Here is a 24,796-nt window from a genome sequence, read left to right on the forward strand (position 1 = left end):
TCCTAACTGTATGGGACTGAGCAGTAGGTGTCACACTAGAGTGCTGTCTGGCCCCAGGATACTTATACCCAAGGATTAAAAAACTCCTTGCTGCTGAGAGCCAGTGTGGTGTAGTGGTTAAGTGCGCGGATTCTAATATGGGAGAACCAGGTTTGATTCTCCACTCCTCCACTTGCAGCTGCTGGATGACCTTGGGCAAGCCGTAGTTCTGACAAGAGCTGTCCTTGAAAGGGTAGCTCTTGAAAGAGCCCTCTCAGCCCCACCCACCTCACAGGGTGTCTGTTGTGGGGAAGGGAATGGAAAGGAGTTTGTAAGCCGCTCTGAGACTCCGAGTGAAGGGCGGGGTATAAATCCAATCTCTCCTTCTTCTTGTGTGTAAGTGAGAGCTTTTGTGAAGGAGGGTTGCGTTGTGCTTTTGGCAGAGCTGCTAAGAGACACCCTGTGACCCAGGCATTGATCCCACACACACACACTACCCAGACCCACCCAAACATAATATGAAGAAGTCATGGCTTTTCCAAGCATGTGGGTCCCCCACCCCTCAAAGTTTTGTCCATCTAGTCAGGAGCCCTGATTTTTTGTGTATGATAGGCAACCCCCCCCCAAAAAAAAACCCAACAACAACATGGCTTGTCATGGAGACTAGGGCTGAGAGTTGTGGTTTGGTAAGGGAGGAATGTTTAAGGTCATATTCTGGAAAAAAGAGAACAGGTGCAAACCAGTGAGCCTGGGGGAATCCTTTGGCGGGTGACGTCTCTCACCTTCATGTGCTAAAATTCAAGAGTTTCTGGATTCACGACAAACCATAGTTTGCTGTCATATCCAAACTTCAAATGGTGTGTTATATCCTTCCTTTCAAATCCAGATTAAACCACAGTTTGGAATCCTATTTGGCAAGAAGAATGCAAACCCTGGTTTGTGACTTGGATGCAGCAACAAACTACGGTTTGATGTGGATTTCAGAAGTCTCATCTTTTGGAAGCCTGTTAACTGCATGCAAAGAGAGGGGAAGGGGAAAAGGGAGCATACATAGTGCCAAATGTCCCTCCGGCTTATTCCCATAATGACTAGGCCGTAGTTTGTCTGACGTGTTGGAGCTATGCTTATTTCTCGAATCAGAATCGGTTTCGAAAGAGTGTCGGATTCTGCTTCTGAAGCTTCCTGTTTGTCCATGGGGACTTCAGAGAGCTGAAAGCATCGCCACTTTTTCACATGCGAGCTGGTGGACCTCCTGATGGCACCTGGTATTTCTGGCCACTGTGTGACACTGTGTGACAGAGTGTTGGACTGGATGGGCCATTGGCCTGATCCAACATTGGCTTCTCTTGTGTCCCTATGTCTTGATTTTGTATGTGCATTTCAAAATGTAGGCTTGGATCCTTCGTAGCACAAGCAGAGAGACACTGATGGAGAAGAATTTTCTTGCCTCCTCCCTTCCGTTGCTCTACCCTCCCAACACTGTATCCCCAGGGGTAGGTGGATACCCAAGAACCACGTACAAGGAACAAGTATTGGACTACGGAGGGGAAGGGTGGGAAACCCCCTTTTCTGTCAGCATAGGAGCCAAGCCAAGATTGGGTTTCTCTCGCGTACTGTAGAAAACGGAAGGATCTGAAGGAGGAAAGAGGGTATCATGGCCGTACACTACTAGAAGAAGAAGAAGGGATTGGATTTATACCCCGCCTTTCACTACCCGAAGGTGTCTCAGAGCGGCTTACAAACTCCTTTCCCTTCCCCTCCCCACAACAGACACACCCTGTGAGGGAGGTGGGGCTGAGAGAGCTCTTGACAGAAACTGCTCTTTTTCAAGGACAGCTCATCAGAACTATGGCTTGCCCAAGGTCATCCAGCAGGTGCAAGTGGAGGAGTGGGGAATCAAACTCGGTTCTCCCAGATTAGAGTCCGCGCACTTTACCACCACACCAAACTGGCTCTCTGTAAATATTTTGATGTAATAATTCAGAGCAAGAGGTGTCAGTTATCAGACACTGTGAAATGAACAAAACGCACTTAAGCACTACACCAAACTGGCTCTCAAACATTACGCAGCAATTGTAATCACCTGATACCGTCTTCTGCAGTTATTAGCTTTAAAGGGTGTAAGGGCCTCTAAAATCTTTTACAACCTTATCTAAGAAACATTTATTCAAGATTTTTCTTCTTCTGTTTTGCCGGTGGAAAATTTGAAGAAGCCCGGGGGTGGGGAGCAATGCTCCCTCTAAGCTGTGGAGTCCTGTGAGCAAAAATTCTACTTTGAGAGCTACTTGCATTAAAATTGTGAGTGAGCAATTTGGCTACTGCATAAATAAATTTGTTCTGGAGCCACCCTTCCTGAGCTAAGACAAAAATGTGTGAGCCTGAAATACACTGAGTTCGAGACACGTATAGTGATCAGCTCATAGTTTATTAGTGATTTCAGCTTAACTCTAAGACAACTCTAGCAGGGCTGGAGCCCTGCTTATATACATGCAAAACACCCCACTCCCCATGATAGGCTATTTACGAAACACTACTACTTGACTGGTTTATTCCAGAGTCCTGGTCGGCTATTGTTCTTTTGCTCCAAGCTTAGCCAGTCTCTAGGGTGATTCTATCAGGGATGCTTCAATCCTGATACATAACCGAGCCAGAGGCTAAAAAACTGTGAGCTAGCTCACACTAACTCAGCTTAAAGGGAATACTGGTGGTGGGGGGGAAAGACTAAAAGTCCTGGGTTTTTCCCCCCGCTAACCTTCACATCTCTCTCCCAGAGAGCCGCATTGGTGGAGACGGGTGAGTGAGAGGACATTGGTCAGGTGGTGATGTCGGGTGAGAGGAGGCCAGGGCCCCATGCCACCCCTCCCAATTGGCTGGCTGTGCTACCGAATCAAACCTAGACAGTCTGTCTTGGCTCTGGAAATGATGGCACGTTTGAGTTTGACTTGAGAATGATGTCACTGTTTCCCTAGCTCTGTTTGGTGTAGTGGTTAGGAGCATGGACTCTAATCTGGGAGAACCAGGCTTGATTCCCCACTCCTCCACATGAAGAAGAAGAAGAAGAGATTGGATTTATCCCCCGCGCTTCACTACCCAAAGGAGTCTCAAACTGGCTTACAAACTCCTTTCCCTTCCCCTCCCCGCAACAGACACCTGGTTGGGGCGGAGAGAGCTCTTTCGAGAAGTGCTCTTGACAGAACAGCTCTGAATGAACTTGTAAGAGAAGACGACGAGATTGGATTTCTATCCCGCCCTTCACTCAGAGTCTAGGAGCGACTTACAAACTCCTTTCCCTTCCCCTCCCCGCAACAGACACCTGGTTGGGGCGGAGAGAGCTCTTTCGAGAAGTGCTCTTGACAGAACAGCTCTGAATGAACTTGTAAGCGAAGAAGACGAGATTGGATTTCTATCTCGCCCTTCACTCAGAGTCTAGGAGCGGCTTACAAACTCCTTTCCCTTCCCTTCCCCACAACAAACACCCTGTGAGGTAGGTGGGGCTGAGAGAGCTCTCTCGAGAACTGCCCTTGAGAGAACAGCTCTGACAAGAACTACGGCTTGCCCAGGGTCATCCAGCAGCTGCAAGTGGAGGAGTGGGGAATCAAACCCGGTTCTCCCAGATTAGAGTCCGCGCATTACACCAAACTGCTCTCACACAAAACTGGCTCAGGGTCACACCAGCAGCTGCACGTGGGGGAGTGGGGAATCAAACCCAGATCTGCAGCTGTTGGTGTGACCTTGGGTCAGTCATAAGTTCTTTCAGAGCTGTTCTCTCAAGGGCAGTTCTCAGAAGTGCTCTCTCACCCCCACCTACCTCACAGGGTGTCTGTTGTGGGGCGGGGAAGGGAAAGGAAATTGTAAGCTGCTCCTGGACTCTGAGTGAAGGGCTCTTTCAGGTAATGAAGGGTAGGGTAAAAATCCAATCTCTTCTTCTTCCGTGTGTATATGTATATGCATGAATGCTGGGATGAGAGCTAGAAATTTTTTTTATTTCATAGCCCAAATTTTTACGTGACAGCGTAGCAGAGACCTAAAAATGCTTAACATTCCTAGTCATTGGAATGAAGTTCTTGCTAACCTCCGATGGATGCCGATGGTGACTTGTTGTCTTTCATTCTTAAAGCTGCTAAATGAACACATTTCTGATGCGCAGGCGATGTCTCCAGTTTTCATTTTTAAAGCCTGATGAGCTGATCCTTATTCAAATTCCCTTTTTGTTACAGATGGCCGAACAGATCCAATGTTGGAGGATGTTGGGGATGCCTTCAAGCTTATGGGGGTCAACCTGCACGAACTGGAAGACTACATCCTCAATATCGAGCCGGTCACTTTTGCGCATCAAATCCCCTCATTCCCCGTCAGCAAGAACAACGTCTTGCAGTTCCCCCAGCCCGGAAGCAAAGATGCGGAAGAGAGGAAAGAGTACATTCCCGATTACATGCCGCCCATCGTCTCTTCTCAAGAAGGTGAGAAATTAAATCTCTTCTCTGCTTTCATTCCTGCCTTTCTGAGCATGGCTTACGCGCGTTTGCTTCAGGTAGCCCAGGCGCTGCTGCCTGAAATGGCAGTTCTTCGTCGTTCGACCAGATGCAAGGTTGAAGTTGGTCCTCGGGATGTACTACTTCTGCGTGACTTCCCAGCAATTTGTGAGGAATTAAGCGTTGTACTCATGCACGAAGTGGGGATGGATGCAGGGGCCAAGGCCGCTTTGCTGTCCAGATCCACCAAGGGAGTGCCGTCTGCTTCTGTGATATTACCCAAGTGTAAATGGTCCAGGATCTAACAAATTGGATATGTCGGACAAGGGAAAAATGAATGTGATTTCTGAATGTGGGTTCTGACATTTCCTCTGACATGTTTATATGCTGACAGCGGTCACTGTGCCTTTAAGAGTTTAATTATAATAGATCCAGATCTTGGTATATAACCTGGAATCCTTTGATTAGAGAAACTTATAGCAGAATATATATTTTATAACTGCATTTATTAAGGAATAAGTAACTGTCCATATTAAGGAAAAGCATTATTAGAGGCCTCTGGGGATAGAATTAGGATGCAATAAGAATGGAATGCGTATTCACGAAGCTGCAAGGACGTCGAGAGCGAAGTTGAAATGTGAATCACAACCTTTATCACCCAGCTCCCCAGAAACAAGGGAAAAAGGGACTAGCTTCACTAAGGTCAGAAAAAATCTCAGTGTTCACTAATGTTTCCATTGCCCTGAAGAGCAGATAAGTAAATACAATCCCTGACATACATGACCAGTATAAGGAGAGACCAATAGTAAGGTTTAAAGTCAAATGATGCTTGTATGATGTTAACTGCTTGGTACCAATGAGCGATTCTTTAATGTGATGTCATTCGGGGTATAAGACCTTCTGCCCTTCCTGGGTATGGCAGAATACAGCTTTGGAATGGCTGAGGTGCAAAGGCGCTCAGCCCCCCGTATTCCCTTTTTCAGTGCATTAAACAGATATCCATCTAACTCGTTGGACTCCGACTGTGTGTTTCCAATTTGGCAATGGGAGCACGCAGGCAGATTCGTGTATTAGAAATGTATTTATTTTAAAGCATGTGCGTCGGCATGGACATGCCATCCCGGTCCACCTGCAGTACAGGAGCCCGGGACGGGCTGGGCGAGGGGTACAGCTCCATCCGTCCCTGGGAAGCTATGACCGAGAGGCAGTTATCTCTTTTACCTGTTCTGGTAAAAGGATGCTATGGAATTCAGCAGAGCCCTACAGTTGGCCAATCAGGTTGGTGCTTACATTTGTGAAGCGAGTGTGTAAATGGCCTAGTCACAAGTGGCGAGTAGGGGATTTCCTGTAGGTGATCAGGTGGGACAGCTTTTTGGTATAACACAGAGTCCAGTTTGGTGTAGTGGTTAAGTGTACGGACTCTAATCTGGGAGAACCGGGTTTGATTCCCCACTCCTCCACTTGCACCTGCTGATGTGTCCTTGGGTCAGTCACAAGCTCTGGCACAGCTGTCCTTGAAAAAGAGCAGTTTCTGTCAGAGTTCTCTCAGCCCCACCAACCTCACAGGGTGTCTGTTGTGGGGAGGGGAAGGGAAAGGAGTTTGTAAGCCGCTCTGAGACTCCAAGTGAAGAGCGGGGTATAAATCCAATCTCTTCTTCTTCTTCTTCCTGTGTGTGTGTTCTGCTTTCCTTTCAGAGTGCAACTATACTGCAGTTATCACTGCTCCAACTCCAACCAGTTTTGTGCTAGAAAAATGAAGAATTCTCTGCTTTCCCCTTCCTTTAGTAGCCCCCTTTTATTGCCCTCAAAGGGTATGTTGGGGATTAGGGGATCCATGTGGGACAGAAAGCTTCAGTGAGGAAGGAGTGTGGGTGGGATTTCCTTTCCTTCCTTTTTCACCAGTGGAAAAGCTGGTGGCATCCAGCCTATCACAGGCTGCTGCAGGGGTAATCAGTTTTGTAGGCTAGTAACTTCCATAGATTTATTAGCAAGGCTTAATGACTTGTGCCTCAGAACCCACCAAAATAGATGCATAATGATATATTCGTGAATGGTGCAAAGAACTGGGGAGGGACAAAGTCTGGATTTTCCATCTACTGCCTTAATCATCAGAACATAAGAGCCCTGCTGGGTCAGACCAATAGTGCGACTGCACTTGAATCTAGCTGCTAAAGTATGGCAACCTTTACATCTTTTAATGACTGTTGAAGGAGGTCGAAATGCTCCTCCCCGGTTTCTGAGCGGTTCCATTTTCAAGGTCTGATTTGTCTCCATTTATTCTTGCGAAGAGATTGTGCAGCTTGGTCACTGTAAATGGCAGACTAGAATTCTGGGCACACAAGGAGAGATGTGCCGTTGAATGGGTAGTGTACAGGTGGCACTTAAGAACACAAGAAGAGCCCTGCTTGATCAGACCAGTGGTCCATCCAGTCCAGCATCCTAAGAGCATCAGAAGAGCCCTGCTGGGTCAGACCAGTGGTCCATCTAGTCCAGCATCCTAAGAACAGAAGAAGAGCCCTGCTGGATCAGACCAGTGGTCCATCTAGTTCAGCATCCTAAGAGCCCCGCTGGATCAGACCAGTGGTCCATCTAGTCCAGCATCCTAAGAACACAAGAAGAGCCCTGCTGGATCAGACCAGAGGTCCATCTAGTCCAGCATCCTAAGAGCATCAGAAGAGCCCTGCTGGGTCAGACCAGTGGTCCATCTAGTCCAGCATCCTAAGAGCATCAGAAGAGCCCTGCTGGATCAGACCAGAGGTCCATCTAGTCCAGCATCCTAAGAACACAAGAAGTGCCCTGTGGGATCAGACCAGGGGTCCATCTCGTCCAGCATCCTGTCTCACACAATGGCCAGCCAGTTCCTCTGGAGGGCCAACAACAGGGCAGAGGCCGAGGCCTTCCCCTGATATTATGTTCCTATGATATTCTCCCCCCCCCCATATTGTTCCAATAATAATCATGTTTATGAGAAGATAAGAGTCAATGAAAATGCCAGTAATGCTACGAAAAGAGGAAGACCCAACTTGGCATGGACTGACTCCATCATGGACCCTAAGTTTGCAAGACCTGAGCAAGGCTGTTAATGACAAGACGTTTTGGAGATCATTAATTCAGAGGGTCACCACAAGTCGGAAGCGACTCAGTGGCATCTCTCTCTCTCTCTCTCTCTCTCTCTCTCACACACACACACACACACACACACACACTCACACACACACACACACCGTAATATATTCTCACAGGTGCTGAGAAGTGATGTTTTCAGTCATATTGCTTGCAGAGTATTAGTGAATGTACTTCTGTGCAATACACAGCAGGGCCAGTAGGTGTCGCTGTACCACTTTGCAAAAACCTGGAGCCAGTTTTTAACACACTCTGAGCTAGTTTTGAAAGCACAGAAGCATCATATCAGACCTTCAAAGAAGTTACTGTATTTGGGATGTAGAATTATTTTCTTGCTTGCCATTTTGCATTAATAGAGCAACTCCATAAACGGGGACAGGCGAATTCCTGAATTAATAGACCCTATCAGGGGATTTTGCATTAATAGACAGACTCCATATCTGGGGACAGGCGGATCCCTGAATGGAGATACATCTTGCTTTGTATAACCTGGATTAGACAGCTTGTTCAATTCAGTAGAGAACTGCAGGTAAACCGGTCACTTGGGTGTGTGTAATTATCACGATGGGTTTATGACACTGCTTGACAAAATATAGCTGGTAGACGTATTTCGTGCCGAGTGGACCATGTTTTAGAGCACTTAGTAATAACGAAGGGCCGTCAGGTCTCAACCAACTTATGACAAGCCCTCATGGGGTTTTCAAGGCAAGAGACTAACGGGAGGGGTTTGCCATTGCCTCCTTCTGCATAGCAACGCTGGTCTTCCTTGGTGGTCTCCCATCCAAGTATTGGGCATGGCTGACCATGCTTAGCTTCCAGGGTCTGACAAGCTTAGGCTAGTCTGGGCTATTTGGGATGCTAGGCCAGGGGTGTCGAACTCATTTGTTCTGATGGCCGGATATGACATAAATTTGACCTTGTTGGGCCGGGCCATGTGTGTCATAAAAGGTAATGCCGGGTAGCGGAGATATAAACTTTACAAAGGGCACAAACACAAAGGGTGGTTTTTTTTTACTTAAAAACATGCTTAAAACATTAGCGCACTCTGCAATATTTTGTTTATTTAACAGTGTCTGATAACTGACACCCCTTGCTCTGAATCGTTGCATCAAACTGTCTGTGCTGTTGCACTCTTGAGTATGCTGTTCAGGTGTGTATCTGTCAGCTGCAAGCCTACGATGACGCTGCAACAGCAGAACTGGAAGAAGAAGCAGAAGACAGCCAGTTCCACTGCGGGCCTGATAGAAGCCCCCTGGGGGCCTAATCTGGCCCCTGGGCCGCATATTTGACACCCCTGCTTTAGAGCACTTATGGGGGGGTCATGATACATGAAGTGAGCATCCGGTGGGAGTGCAGGTCTGGAAGGCCAGGGTGGCATGGAAGTTTGGGTGTATGACTAGGGCCTGGCAGAGCTGGGTTTCAGTCTTTAAAGAGCAGCTGGACAAACTCTTGTCAGGGATGCTCTAGGCAGATCCTGCATTAAGCAGGAGGTTGGACTAGATGGCCCGTATGGACCCTTCCGACTCCGGGATTCTCTGATTCTACAATTCCAGTTAGCCATGAAGCGCTGTATGTCACATTCTCTCAGCCTGCCCTACCCAGGACCACTGTGAGGGTCACATGGAGGAGGAGAGAATCATGTGACCATCCCAGGCACCTTTGAGAAAGGAGATAGAAATTGATTTACCGATCTGTCAAAAATTGCACTTTTTGCCATTTTGCAGTCTGCGCAGCTTATACAGAAAGAGAGACAAAACCCTGGCTGACTGAATCCCATTGGTCTGTTACCGACTGACCCTCCCCAGCCATTGGCTGAACTTCTGTGATGTTGCAGAATCCCAGAGGGAGAGGCTGAGACGGTGCAAAGCAGTGAGATACAGTGACAGGACGAGACAAATAGGGGGTGGATTTTATTTATTTGCTTGATTTGTCGCCCACCACATTTACTCAGACTCAAGGCACATTACATTGGACAAAACAATGCAGTCAAAGAGTGTGACAGTATGAAGTATCTTCCGGTGGAAAAGAAAACTGCAATGAAAAATGAAAAGAGGCAGCCGTGCCGTTGAATGCAGTACGTATGGAGATTACAGAGGCCCTGAGGACGTGGAGGGCATAAAAGTTTTGGAAAGCAGAGGGGCTAGGAAGCCGTGGCTGAAGCACAGGGTGGGTAGAGGAGGCTGGCGTCGGAGGCCATGTTCCCTCTAAGCTGAGTTAGTGTGAGCTAGCTCAAAGTTTTGTAGCCTCCGGCTCACACTGTCTTATCTCAGGAAGGATGGCTCCCGAGCAGGCTAATTTATGCAGTAAAAGGTAAAGGTTCCCTTGCTCGAAAGCCAGTCGAGTCCGGCTCTAGGGTTGTGGTGCTCATCTCCGTTTCAAAGCCGAAGAGCCAGCGCTGTCCGAAGACGTTTCCGTGGTCATGTGGCTGGCATGACTAAACACCAAGGCGCACGGAACGCTGTTCCCTTCCCACCGAAGTGGTACCTATTTATCTACTTGCAATTTCTTGCTTTCGAACTGCTAGGTTGGCAGGAGCTGGAACTAGAGACGGGAGCTCACTCCGTCATGCGGCCACTCGGGTCTTGAACTGCTGAACTACTGACCTTCCACAGCCTGCAGTTCAGCGTCTTAACCACTTGAGCCACCGCAGCTCCTAATTTATGCAGTAGCCAACTTTAATGCCAGTAGCTCACAAAGTAGAATTGTTGCTCACAAGACCCCACAGCTTAGAGGGAGTATCGGTTGGAGGGTAGCAAAAAGAAGATGGTGGGAGAGAGGGGGTGGGATCGCATCTGTTGCGATCAGATGTTGTCTGAACTGCTGTGATGTCACAGAATGTTCTGGAGGAAAATTTCACCCGGGGCCCAGGGCAGAAGGAGGCTACGTATCGCCTACCCCTGCAGTCTGTGAAACAGAAAATACGATTTTGTAGAAATAAACCTGCATTATTACTTGGCCGGCCAGAAACAACAAGACCAATCCAACTTCTTTTGCTTCCAACTCATTTAAATCTTACTCTTTTACACTTTCTTGATTTCAGCGCAACAGGATAGCTGTTGGTTTCCAAACAGCAGGGATCTCAGAGATCCTTTGGAGCGTTACGCCACTGCTGGCAAACAGCCGCACATCTGCCAGTGGGAACTGTACGGCCGATGATTCTTGAACCACCAGCTCGGCACACACCTCCGTCGCGTTTCTGGCCAGGAGGCCGACCTGGACCAGCTTCTTCTGGCCACCACCCATGCCTAGCGGTTAAGTTCCACACAAGTCCGTGTCAAGTTCCCGGCAGTCCACTTGTCGAACACCAGACACTGATTGCTTTTGTACGAATGAACTTCCAGGCATGCACCGACCTAGCAGGGAAAGAAGCAACAGGAGAAACGGACAAAATGAGAAAGGCAGCCAAGCTTGAGAAACAGACAGAGAAGGCGGGGGGGAGGGCTGCGGCAGAGCCAGTACGGAAAGGCAGGTTTCAAAAGGAAGAGAAGAGGCAACCAGAACAAAGGCTCGGGAAAAACCAGCTTCTGTTCAGTAGCGGGCGAAACTGGTTTTTCTATAAATGTAGATCTATTTATTAGAACAGGGGTCCTCAACCTTGTTTTATATACACACACACACACACACACATATATATATATAAAATTAAAATTTCAATTTAACATTAAATTTAACATTAAAACAACATATTAAGAATAACAACATCTATCAAAAACCAATACCATAAATGTACAGTTTATATTACAATAACATGGTACAATAACAATAAGTTTTATTTAAAAAATAGCAAAAATATCATTATAACAATTGAGGTAAGAAATAAAGAGTATTAATGTATGAATGCAACACATCAACGGTAATCTCACAAAGCCGAAGTTTAAAAGTGTGCAAATATATTGTAATACCGGTGGTTAGAAGTTAAGAGTTACACGTACAGACCATCTGACAATTTTGCCAGTACGAAGAAATCCCACGGTTTGTTAATCCATTGTGTAATAGTGGGAGTTTGTCTGGCCTTTCATTTTGATGCCAGCACCAGTTTTGCTGCTGTTAGAAGAATAGAGAACAAATCCTATTAGGAATATTGTGATCATGGCAATAATTATGAAGAATCAGGCCCATAGCCAGGATTTTTTTAAAGTCAGGGGGTGTTTAAATTTCTCAGGGGCACTGGCTAATCGAACTAAAAGTGATTTAATTCAGTTTCTGGGGGAAATAGGGAGGTGCTGCCTGGCTCCACATGGCCACCATAGCTGGCCCTTCATGCCAGACAGCCGCGCAGGAATACTTGGCTCCTTCCCCACACCTGCCACTGCTTAGGGGCCCTTGGCTGGATGGGAAGTAATGGGGCCTTGCCAGTAAGTTGGGGGGCCTAGCCCCGAGAGGCCCCACTGTAGCTACAGGCTTGAGAAGAATGGTTTCTGGAAGCACTGTACGTCGTAGTTTGTAATAAGTTTGATCTGTCTTGTTATCTTATGCCAAAATTTCCGGATGAAAGCACATTCCCACCAACCATGGACAGATGTACCTTTTGGTTGCATTGTTTCCAACAATAAGGCTTCCACCAGGCCTTCAACTAGGAGCCTGTGCCCTGGCCCACAACTCACAGCCTGTGCTCATCACACACATAAATTGATCAACTGTGCTGGAGTATACCACCATGACTACCACCTAAGTAATACTGTTTAACTTGAAACCTCTGCTCTCGCACTTAACCTGAATACTGTTCCAGCACTTTAGGATAACTAATATTTAATTTGTTACGATGTTTAATGATTTTAACTGTATTTAACTAAGCCAGCTTCGGCAGGGACGGTGGGGTATAAATTGAATGGATGAATAAATAAATTTGGGTTCACATGGTGTAATTTAACTGGAGCGAAGTACCTGCAAATCAGTAGCTTAAACCATAGTTGCTTAACATCTCCCTTATATATAAAAGCCGAATGGTGGTGGCACTTCTCTAGAACATTCCACACGCTCCGGAATTGGTTGGCGTCCTGGTGTGTCACTCAGAATCTGTCCCTATTCACTGGCTGCATTGCTTGAGTCTCGCCTCCAACATTCTAAACAGTTTGCTGTTCCTCTCCCCTCCCCCATAGCCAGTCAGAACACAGAGGTTATTTGCATATGCAGCCTCATTGGCCTTTGCCTCAGAACACAGAGGTCGTTTACATATGCGACTTGATTGGCTTTTGCCTCTTAACATTCTAAACAGTTTGCTGTTCTGAGGTAAAATGTGTCCAATCTCCAGGTGAGGGCTGGAGATCACTCAGAATTACAACTGCTTTCTAGATGGCAGAGATCAGTTTCCCTGGAGAAAATGGTGGGCTCTGTATCCTTATATGCTGCTGAAGTGGCCCCCGTATGACAGCCAATGTGATGTAGCAGTTAGGGCTTCAGAGCACGAGAGAGGCTGCAGGTGTGTGGGGGGCGGAAAGCTGAAGAGTGAGGGGGATATAAAGGTAGGTTGATGATTGGCTGGGCAGGAGATAGGGTTGCCAACTCCAGGTGGGAAATTCCTGGAGATGTGAGGGATGGAGCCTGGAGAGGGTGAGGTTTCAGGAGGGGTGGGACCTCGGATAGGTACAAAGCCATAGACTCCACCCTCCAAACCAACCATTCCCTTCTGGGGAACCATGGTTGCCAGTCTCCCGATGAGGGCTGGAGATCACTCAAAATTACAACTGTTCTTTAGGTAGCAGAGATCAGTTCCTCTGGAGAAAATGGTGGACACGTGAGTGTCCAAGGCCGGGGCACCCGCCCAGAGCCTCTTTCTAGAGGTCGTTGTATTTATTTCCACAACGAGCTTTTTTCCTAGTCGATTATATTTGTAAAGTATATATTTGTCCCCAACCTTTTCGATCCTGTGGGGACATTTGGGGACATTTGGAATTCAGACACAGCATGGTGGGCGCAGCAACAAAATGGCTGCCAAGAAGAGGCGGAGCCAGCCACAGAATGATTGCTACAACTTAACTTCAGTAACGCAGCAAAGATCCTTGCAGTGTGCTGGTGTGCCCATGGGCCCCACATTGGGAACCCTTGGATTAGACGGTTGTGTTTTTCTTAACCATAAGTGACATGATGAACCTAGTCTTGAGATTACCACCCATTCTAAAGAAAACTCAGGCTATTCATCTTGGTTTGAAATAGGCCCGTAGCAAAGTATGTCAGGAATTGCCTCTCCGGTCTCCAAAACCTGAATGTGATTGTAGGACCTAGTAAATAAATCAGGCACTGGGTCTGAAAGTTTGTCTCTGTGATGGATTGGAGGGGATGTTTTTATGGAAAGGCGGTGGTGGTTTTGTTTTGTTTTTGCGTGTGCTTTTTCAGGTACAGCATTTTAAAAGTTTTAAGTGGAAATCGCCTGATTAATGCTTCGGACTGCTTAAAAAAAAAAAAAGATTTCCAAGAAAGAGTTTAATTATTTTTCAGTTCAGTCGCCTGTTTGGGGGCAAAAAAAATTGTTCCATGGTAAATAATACTGCCAATGAATTCCTAAATGGTTTGCGGCCAAGGAGGAATCCCACTGTTGAGATATAAATTGCAATTTTGGCTTTGCCGTCTTGGGGGCGAGACAAGGAGAACAAAATCGGACCCCAAAGTGAAAGGAGCCCATTAACTGTATATTTGGGGCTAATGATTCACATTTCTTAACGTGCCTGTTTCAGGAAAGCGTAAAAAAAACCCCACCACCACCACCTTGGCTCAAGTTGTCGTGTCATTTTACTCTTTTTCTCTTCTCTTCTTGACAATGTTTTGCTTTATTCGGTAGCCGCTTTGCTTCCTGCGCTGTGTACAACTTGGGGATCTGATTACATCGGGAGCATCAGGAGCAGTTCCACTCCAGAATGCATACGTTTCAAATTAGGTTAATAGGCACCGTCCACAGGGAACGCCTTGTCCTGCGTTAGAGCTCTTACGGAGCTCCCGTTCACCCCAGGATTCCAACGAAGCTCTAGGTAGATTGTACCCATTGCCTGGGGGACGTGCGTTTTTGCCCTCAACATGCAAAAAGCCTACTGAAGGGTCTGTTGGCAGCTGCTAACCAAAGGAAGGAGAAAATCGAGGCAATCGAGAAACGTAGCAACTGCTTGCTTATTTTGGTAGGAAAAGCTCGCAGCAGTTGAAGTTTTTCCCCCCCATTCCCTTTCATCTGTAGTTCTGTATTTGTCATTGATCCCGGGTCCCTGATTTGCGCTAAAACAAAAGAAGCCCTCCAGTGTTTTAATGAACCCCAACCCCGATCTCGTCAGATCTCGGAAGCTGAGCAGGGTCTGCCCTGGCTAGTATTTGGATAGGAGACCCCCCAAGGAATACCAGGTTCATGACACAGAGCTAGGCAATGACCAATTGCCTCTGAACATCTCTTGCCTTGAAAACCCTGCAGGGTCGTAATGAGTCAGCTGTGACTTTGGGGGGGGGGAGGAAATAAAACAAAGACAAAAAGCCTCCTCACTCTCTTCGTTCCGGTAAAAAAAAAAATCTGGACTAGAAAGCTCCAAATCCTGCAAAATCTGTGAGGACTCAATTAAACAAAGCAGCACTCAAACCTGTGCTGTGTTTTACATTTTTGGAATATGTGGGTTTGGTGCGCTGTTCAGAATTTGAGGGGACAGGCAGCAGAACCCCCACTTCACAAACTGATGACGTTTATCGTGGATAAAACGTTTCGGAGCGAGGGAACGAACAGCCACGGGAGCACGGAAATGCAGTGTTGCGGTGGTTGCCTTAGTGGCATCCTCTCTGTGCCTTCTCGCCTGAGAGGGCTGAAGGTCAGAAGAAGTGGGCGAGCCCTTTGGTGGTGGAGGTGCTCATATGCAGGGCTGGCTCACTCACTAGGCGAACTAGGTGCTCGCTTAGAGTGTGCCGGCCCTTAGGGGCACCAAACTGGCACACACACACCCTGTTCTGGTTCAGCTGCAAACACTATTGAGTTTTAATCATGTTATGATCTTTCTGATGATACAAACACCAATTCCACCAAAGAACTTAGCCCTCTGGGCACAGAACGGTCACTCAGCTGAGTCAAAGAAGAACCTAAGTAGGGGGGCTATTACATAAGGACACTCAAGTTGCAACTGACTTATGGCAACCCCAGCAAGGAACTGTCAAGGCAAGTGAGAAGCAGAGGTTGTTTGCGACTGCGAGTGCCTTTCTTTGCAGAGTCTTCTTTGCTGGAAGCCAGATGTGCAAAGCAGGCAAAGTTACAAAAGCAAAAGTGAGTGTTAAGAGCATGGGTGCCAGAGGGACGGGAGGTCCGGGGTACAGATCCAATTAATGGGTCCGAGCCATGGGGGGCGCAGGGGGGTGGGTGGGTGCCAGAAGGGATCCTTGGCTAGGGTGCAAAATAAGCTGGGGCCGGCCCTGCTCATATGATTTGCCGCCCTTTTGCTTGCCACTGCCAGGAGGCAGCTGCTGTTTGTCTCAGGCCCAAGTGACCGCGCGTGTGGCTGCTGTAGTTTCCTTTTGAAAGGTTTTTATTTATTTATTTATTATTCAACTTATACCCCGCCCTCCCCGCATTCGCAGGCTCAGGGCGGCTTACATTCATAAAAACCTTTTACAAAAAAAATGTTGCCCCGTTCTTGCTTTTTCATGCACCAAGAAATGGCTGCCCTGTCCTCAACCAGAAGTTTTTTTTGTGCGTGGCATGAGAAAAATGGTGTATGTGCTTAATCCAACAAGCTCGGCAACTGGCCCCTTTCCTGTCTTGCCCTGACCTAGACACAGTAATCCACGCAATGGTCACCTCCAGATTAGACTACTGTAACTCGCTCTACGCTGGCCTGCCCTTGAGTCTGATGCGGGAGCTACAGCTGGTCCAGAACCCGGCGGTGCAAGTCCTGACGGGAACGTCATGGATGGCACATATATATCCAGTGTTGCGCTAGCTATACTGGTTCCCAGTGGAATACAGAGTCAAGTTCAAGGTTTTGGTACTGACCTATAAGGGCTCGAGCGTTCAGGAACCGATGTACCTATGGGACTGTCTCCTCCGTTATGTCCCCGCTAGAAGAGTGTGGCGCTCTTCAGACAGCAATCTGCTGGTGGTCCCCAGTGCCAAAGATGTCTGGCTGTCCTTAACCAGGGCCAGGGCCTTTTGGGTCCTGGCCCCAACCTGGTGGAACTTTCCGCCGAACACCATCAGGACCCTGTGGGATCTAACGCAGTTCCGCAGGGCATGCAAGGTGGAGATGTTCCATCAGGCTTTTGGTTGAGGACAGCGACGGTTTCATCTTGGCTGGCATCCTTCTCTGTTATTTACATCTACCTTGCCCCTCTTCCCCCCTACCTGCAAAGTAGCCGGCAGTTGGAATCGGGACTATTTATTCCCCAGTAGTCATGTATGGCTGCAAGAGTTGGGCTGTAAGGAAGGCCGAGCGCCAAAGAATAGATGCTTTTGAATTATGGTGCTGGAGAAGACTCTTGAGAGTCCCTTGGACTGCAAGGAGATCCAATCAGTCAGTCCTAAATCAGTCTCTTGAGAAACCTGTATAAGGGTCAAGAAGCGACAGTTAGAACTGGATATGGAACAACTGATTGGTTTAGCATAGGAAATGGAGTACGACTGATTGGTTTAGCATAGGAAATGGAGTACGACAAGGATGTATATGCCGAGTACATAATGCGAAATGCTGGCCTGGATGAATCACAGGCGGGAATTAAGATTGCTGGGGAAAAGATCAACAACCTCAGATATGCAGACGATACCACTCTAATGGCAGAAAGTGAAGAGGACCTAAAGAGCCTCTTGCCCAGAGTGAAAGAGGAGAGCGCAAAAGTGGGCTTGAAGCTCAACATCAAAAAAACTAAGATCATGTCATCCAGCCCCATCAGTCCTTGGCAAAAAAGGGGAGTCGTGGAAGTAGTGACAGACTTCACATTCCTGGGATCCCAGATCAACGCAGACTGTGACAGCAGCCATGAAATTAAAAAACGCCTGCTCCTTGGGAGGAAAGCGATGGCGAACCTAAACAGCGTGATAAAAGGTAGAGACATCACCCTGCCAACAAAAGTCTTATGGTCAAAGCAATGGTATTCCCAGTAGTCATGTATGGCTGCGAGAGTTGGACTATAAGGAAGGCCGAGCGCCGAAGAATAGATTCTTTTGAACTATGGTGCCGGAGAAGACTCTTGAGAGTCCCTTGGACTGCAAGAAGATCAAATCAGTCAATCCTAAAAGAAATCAACCCTGACTGTACCCTGGAAGGCCAGATAATGAAACAGAAGCTCAACTACTTTGGCCACCAAATGAGAAGGGAGCACTCCCTGGAGAAGACCCTGATGCTGGGAAAGATTGAAGGTCAAAGAAGAAGGGTGAGATGGTCAGGCAAAGGATGAGATGGTCAGACAGTGTAATCGATGAAACGAACATGAGATTGAGCAAACTCCAGAGCACAACGGAAGACAGGAGGGCCTGGCGTGATGCGGTCCATGGGGTCACGAAGAGTCGGACTCGACTGTGCGACTGAACAACAACAACCATTTTATTAACAATCTGATTGTGGGATTGTTTTATTAATTTTTTAATTGGTTTTGTCTTGTTTCTGTTTTACGAATATTGTACATCGCCCAGAGCCTTGCTGTGGCAGGGATTGGGCGATTCATAAATACAATTAATAATAGTAATAATAATAAGCGTATGGAGATAGATCAAGATGGGTAGCCCTGTTAGTCTGTCTGTAGCAGTAGAAAAGAGCAAGAGTCCAGTAGCGCCTTAAAAGACTGAACAAAATTTGTGGCAGGGATGAGCTTTCATGAAGTAGTGAGCTGTGATTCCCGAAAGCTCCTACCCTGCCACAAATTTTGTTAGTCTTTAAGGTGCTACTGGACTCTTGCTCTATTTTAAGCATATGTACAGCTTTTCTGGCGCCACGAAGACAGATGCTGCTGTGCAATGTTGGGAAGCCATGCCTTGGTGCTTTAAAGAGTGCTGCTTTTTCAAGGTTCACAGCTGTGGACAAGGGCGCTGTCATCAGGGTGCAACTGTTCGGAAGCTCACGAATTAGACGCAAAGGCGCCAGCTCCCTCGTATTCCATCGTGGTGGTCATATCTGGTGTAGAAGGGTCTGTGGGAGGGAGAGTGGGGAATTTCACATTACCCAGTTTCACCCGGTTTCAAGCCGGTAATGATCCGTTTTGAAGTGAACCGGTATAGGGCTGCCATTTCACACATGGCTTTCCCCCTCTGGTAAAGAGCTGGATCTGAAGCGGTTTGCCATTTCAGACTGCACCGCTTTTCCCCGCTTTTCCCTTGCCGTTTTTTGCCCACGCGGGCGATCTCCGCCTTTTTTTTTTAACGTTCGCTTTAGAGCGCTATAGCAGTATAACAAAACACTCCATGCATTCCAATGGGGTTGATATAATGCTATTCCGTTATAGCGCTATAGCGCTATAAAGCAAATGTTTTTTTTAAAAAAGCCAGAGATCGCCTGCGTGGGTGAAAAACGGCGGGAAAAAGCACACCAGAACCGGGAGAGGAAACTGAGGAGTACTTGGAAGCGATTGACAGGTAAAACGCTTCAGCCCCGTTTCCTAAATGGGACAGAAGCGATTGTGTATGAAATGACAAATATATTCCGGAACCGGTTCTCAAACGGTTCTGTCTGAAATGACAGACCAGAAACTGTTTGGGAACCGTTCCTCTTCCGGAATTTATCGCCTGTCTGAAATTCCTCAGTTTCTTCCCCAGAAATGAAGTGTAAGAGAATCTTGTATGTTGGCCAGCTAGGCTCCCCCAGTGTCCAGTTGGAGGGATGCTGGTTTATTCAATCCCAGCCAGGTGTATATAGCAGTGTGTTTACTTAAACTGTAGTGAGCCAGTTTGGCGTCGTGGTTCGGAGCGCGGACTCTAGTCTGGGAGAACGGGGTTTGATTCCCCACTCCTCCACATGCAGCTGCTGGGATGAGCGTGGGTCAGTCATGAATTGTCAGAGATGTTCTCTCAAGAGCAGTTTTCGAAAGAGTTCTCTCAGCCCCACCTACCTCATGTGGAGCGAGGAAGGGAAGGACATTGTAAGCCTCTCTGAGACTCTGAGTGAAGGGCGGGGCATAAATCCAATCTCCTCCTCCTCCTCCTCTTCTCAGTTTTCTCTTGGTATAAATAACAGCTTTTGCTATTGAGGTACGCTGTGGTAAACCCCACCTACCTCTCAAGGTGCCTGTTATGGGGAGAGGAAGGGACTGCAATTGTAGGCCGCTTTCAGACTCCTTGAGGTAGAGAAAAGGGGGGTTTAAAACCCAACTCTTCTCCTTCTTTAGAGAAATATGTTTCTCTCTGTGTGTGTGTCTCTCTCTCTTTTTTTTTGGCTTGCATTCAGTGTCAAGCCAGCTTTGCGGTTTTAAATATTGCAAAAAGCTCATTTTTGGGATAATAACAGTTTACAAGAGTGCTTATTTTGTGTAAAGTGGTTTCTCCGGTGTTAGCTTTTCCACATACGCTTAGCCTTTGCATTAACACATTAGCCGCTTTTTGTTTTTTCCCACTCCCCCTCCCCCCCCCCATGCGTGCCACGCTAATTCTGTCTGACAGACACAATTGGGAATAGCAAGGAGGAAATAGCATATTTTGACCAATCGGCAGTGCTCAGGAAGTCTCAGGGCCATAGGAAGGGAGAGCAACTCACCTTTCATTTCCTCTTGAGTCCGGTGCATTCAGATTAACTTTAAAGGCGAATGCGATGCCTCTTGGAGGATTTGGCCTCCAATCGAGCTGTTGCCTCCGTACGGAGCCCATCTCAGCAGGCGTCTCCTCACCAGCCAAAAAAGCTCTTTTAGCTAAGCTGCTGAGTATCCTATTGCAAATTAAAATACGAAACAAAGCAACGCTTGGTTTTGTATAAGGGGACTTGAAAGCATTCATTAAAGAGGCTTTCTTTTTGTGTCATGTACCTTAAAGCCACAGTTACCATAGAAGGGTGTGACTTTCCCCTCAGTGTCTTGGGTGGTAAAGAAAGGCATTAGGCAAACGGTAGATTTTATGTTCTTTGTATACAAGTTGCACAGGGCACAATGGAGGTAATTGAATTATTAAAAACGCTTGGGTTCAGTGTTCCCTCTAAGCTTAGTGTGAGCTAGCTCACCGTTTTTTTAGCCTCCGGCTCACACGTTTTTGTCTTCGCTCAGGAAGGACGGCTCCAGAAAACTAATTTATGCAGTAGCCAGATCGCTTGCTCACAACTTTAATCTCAGTAGCTCGCAAAGTAGAATGTTTGCTCACGAGATTCCACAGCTTAGAGGGAGCACTGCTTGTGTTTTGCGAGTCCCACCGCCTAGGCTTACAGTGTGAAAAAAGGGTATTGGAAGAAAAAAAGGTGATAGAGAACGCGAAGTCTGAATAACCACTTTTATGTTGTGCTTCAGAGGGGTTCCATGTTGATCCCCATTGATCGGGAGAACAGCCGGCTATAAATATTTTAAATGAATACATTTTAAATAAATGTCCAGAGCATTGTTTGTACAGGGCCTGTATATAGATGAAGATGGGTAGTCATGTTAGTCTGTCTGTAACAGTAGAAGAAGAAGAGATTGGGTTTATACCTCGCTTTTCACTATCCAAAGGAGTCTCAGAGTGGTTTACAATCTCCTTCCCCTCCCCACCACGGACACCTTGTGAGGTACGTGGAGCTGAGAGAGTTCTCTTGAGAACTGCCCTTGAGAGGACAGCTCTGAAAGAACTTGTGATTGACCCAAGGTCACACCTGCAGCTGCATGTGGAGGAGTGGGGGAATCCAACCCGGTTCTGCCAGATTAGAGTCTGCACTCCTAACCGCTACACCAAACTGGAGCAGGTTTGTAGTTCCGGGGTGCTGCTAGATCCGGACCTCCGGTTGGAGGAACAGGTGGCTGGGGTGCCTTTCACCAGCTGCGTAACATCTGGATTAGATTACTGCAATGTGTTCTGCATGGGGTGGCCCTTGAGGACTACCCAGAAGCTACAGTTGGTATAGGAAGCTGACCGGGCTGGGTCATAGTGACCATATCGCTCCACTCTTGTTCCATCTACACTGGCTTCCAGGTTGCTTCCAGGTCCTATCCAAGGTCCTTGTATCGACCTTTAAAGCCCTATATGCCTTGGGTCCAGTATACCTTAAGGACCACTGACTCCCAGACGAACCCCTCTGACCAGTAATCTCCAGAGTCTCTGCTTCACGTACCCCCAACATCTGAGGCTGGACAGGTAGCAACCCAAGAAAAGGGGCCTTCTCGGTCACGGTACCAAAACGTTGGAATTCCCTCCCCAGGGAGGTTCTTCTGTCTCCCTCCATCAATGTCTGTTACCAGTGGGTAAAACTTTCTTTGTTCCATCACTGACTCTTATTAGCCCTCCTCCCTATTTCATAGAATCACAGAGTTGGAAGGGACCTCCAGGGTCATCTAGTCCAACCCCCTGCATGGTGCAGGAAATTCACAAATACCTCCCCCCACACACACACCCCCAGTGACCCCTGTTCCATGCCCAGAAGACGGCAAAAAACCCTCCAGGATCTCCGGCCAAACTGGCCTGGAGAAAAACTGCTTCCTGACCCCCAAAGTGACGATCAGCATTTCTCTGGGCGTGTAAGAAAGAGCCACAAGAACGAAGCCCTGATGCAACCCTCCCTTCTCATGATCTGCCTGAGTTCACCGAATCAGTATGGCTGTCAGATGGCCATCTCTGTGTTTGTGTGTGTGTTTATCTCTGCTTGTGTATGTGTGTCTCCGTGTTTGTATGTGTTAACGTGCTTCTGTATTTTATTTGTTTTCAATATTTTAACCGTGGCTCTAACGATTGAAATGCTTTAACGTTCACGGCCTTGCGGTCCCTGCAGTGGGCGGAAAGGCGGCATAGACGTGTTTATGTAAATAAAACCGGAGACTCCCTGGCTAGCGCTCACGTGGCGGTGGAAAGCACTGTCAAGTCACAGCCGGATTATGGTGGACCCCGTAAGGTTGTCAAGGCAAGAGGCGTTCAGAGGTGGTTTGCCACTGCCCTCTGACTCTCCATCGCCGCTTTATACCAGCTCTCTGCCTTTCAGCTGTTTGAAGACCATCCTAAAGGAGGAGGATAAAGAGTTGCCTGAAGGGGCACACACGTTCATTTATCACTGTGAGCAGCCATGTAGATAATTTCTTTTTCTTCCCTTTTTGTATTTTTAATATGTGCGTGTGTGTGTGTGTGCGTGCATGTGCGTACGTGTCCACCTGGAAGTCACGGCGACCTCTGCTGACTGACCCCTACTGGGGGCCTGGAGGGTATTCAGAGAGGTGGCTGAATAAAGCCTGCCCCTGTCCTCCCGACCACTAGTATCCCAAGGAGGTCTCCCGTCCAAGCACTTGCCAGAGTCGACTCCGCTTCATTTCCGAGGTCTGATGACATCGGGCTTGCCTGGGCTATCCAGGTCAGGGCCTCATGTAGATGTGCTCACAATCAGGGCATAAGACAGCGTAAGAGAAGCCCATGTTGGATCAGGCCAGTGGCCCATCCAGTCCAACAGTCTGTCACACAGTGGCCAAAAATACCAGGTGCCATCAGGAGGTCCAGCAGTGGGGTCAGGACACTAGGAGCCCTCCCACTGTTGTCCCCCCCCCCCCAAATACCAAGAATACAGAGCATCACTTGCCCCAGGCAGAGTGTTCCGTCTGTAAGAACATGAGAGAAGCCAATGTTAGATCAGGCCAATGCCCCCTCCAGTCCAGCACTCTGTGTCACTCAGAGGCCAGAAATACCAGGTGCCATCAGGAGGTCCAGCAGTGGGGCCAGGACACTAGAAGCCCTCCCACTGTCCCCCCCCCAAGCACCAAGAATACAGAGCATCACTTGCCCCAGCCTGAGAGTTCCATCTATAAGAACGTAAGAGAAGCCCATGTTGGATCAGACCAGTGGCCCATCCAGTCCAACAGTCTGTCACACAGTGGCCTAAAATACCAGGTGCCATCAGGAGGTCCAGTAGTGGGGCCAGGACACTAGAAGCCCTCCCACTGTTGTCCCCCCTCAAGCACCAAGAATACAGAGCATCACTTGCCCCAGGCAGAGTGTTGCGTCTATAAGAACATAAGAGAAGCCAATGTTGGGTCAGGCCAATGGCCCCTCCAGCACTCTGTCACACAGTGGCCATAAATACCAAGTGCCATCAGGAGGTCTGGCAGTGGGGCCAGGACATTAGAAGACCTCCCACTATTGCCCATCTCTTGTTTCCCTAGCATCTGATATTCAAAGGTATACTGCACAGGGAAGTTCCGTTTAGCATCTTTTGAAAGGTCTTTGCAATGAGTTTATATGATCCACTGAGAATTTAGAGAAAAGATTCTACATGGGAATAATTTAGACCAAGGTTAAAGAGAAAATATTCTACATGGCAATAATTTAGACCAAGGTTAAAGTGAACGCAAGACCCACGTGCAGTTCAGGCACCCGCTGTTGGAGATTCTGGAATGACCTTTGCAGACTTTCAGAGAAAAGTCTGAGAGGCTCCTTCAAGGGCGATGATTTAGGCATAGAGTCTTTTGAACCGGAGTAAATTATTAGCGGGGTTCCCTTCGAAGATTCTGTGATTATTTGCATTCGTTTTGCAACTCAGTGTGAGTCTTTATGGTCACTCCAGTTCTAAATCTTATTTCACGCTCTTGGTCTGGCGTTGCAGAGTCACTTGGGTGCATAGATTATAGCCCCACATATATATAAATATTTTAAGCAGTGAGGATGTGTGAAATCATGCCAGCGTTCTGGTTTGCTGGCGGCCTCCGCTGAAATCCTGTAGCTGTATGCCTAGCACGTAATTCTTCATCTTCTCCCTGCACACAAGTCTCAGGCCCGTGGGCTTCAAGCTGACTTCAGACCCTGGAGGTGCGTTGAGGATCTCTGGGAAAATACACTATTCCTTGGAACGGATTTGAGATCTAAGGTCGTTTCGTTTCCCTTTATTCACTGGGAAAAGTAGAGGAATCCCAACATCGAAATGTAACTAACTGTCTAAACCAGTCCCATCCAAATACTTACCGGGGCCGACCCTTGCTTAGCTTCCGAGAACTGATGAGATCAGGCTAGCCTGGGGCACCCAGGTCAGACAATGGACAGGGAAGGATGGCTCCAGAGCAAACTAATTTATGCAGTAGCCAAATGGCTCGCTCACAACTTGAATGCCAGTAGCTCACAAAGTAGAATTTTTGCTCACATAAGAACATAAGAGACGCCAATGTTGGATCAGGCCAGTGGCCCATCCCGTCCAACACTCTGTGTC

The 24,796-nt window shown here is 47.6% G+C and overlaps 1 protein-coding gene across 1 annotated transcript in view; it reads left to right on the forward strand.

Moving 5' to 3' along the window:
- TAF3 (TATA-box binding protein associated factor 3) overlaps window positions 1–24,796 on the forward strand; it is a 218,774-nt gene that overhangs the window by 9,919 nt on the left and 184,059 nt on the right. The window contains exon 2 of the mRNA XM_015422599.1: window positions 4,197–4,439. Within this exon, the coding sequence (XP_015278085.1) occupies window positions 4,197–4,439 (243 nt within the window). The remainder of the gene's footprint in view (window positions 1–4,196; window positions 4,440–24,796) is intronic.

The sequence above is a fragment of the Gekko japonicus genome, unplaced genomic scaffold (assembly GCF_001447785.1).
Source record: "Gekko japonicus isolate JY-2015 unplaced genomic scaffold, Gekko_japonicus_V1.1 scaffold1663, whole genome shotgun sequence".
NCBI classification, from domain to species: Eukaryota; Metazoa; Chordata; class Lepidosauria; order Squamata; family Gekkonidae; genus Gekko; species Gekko japonicus.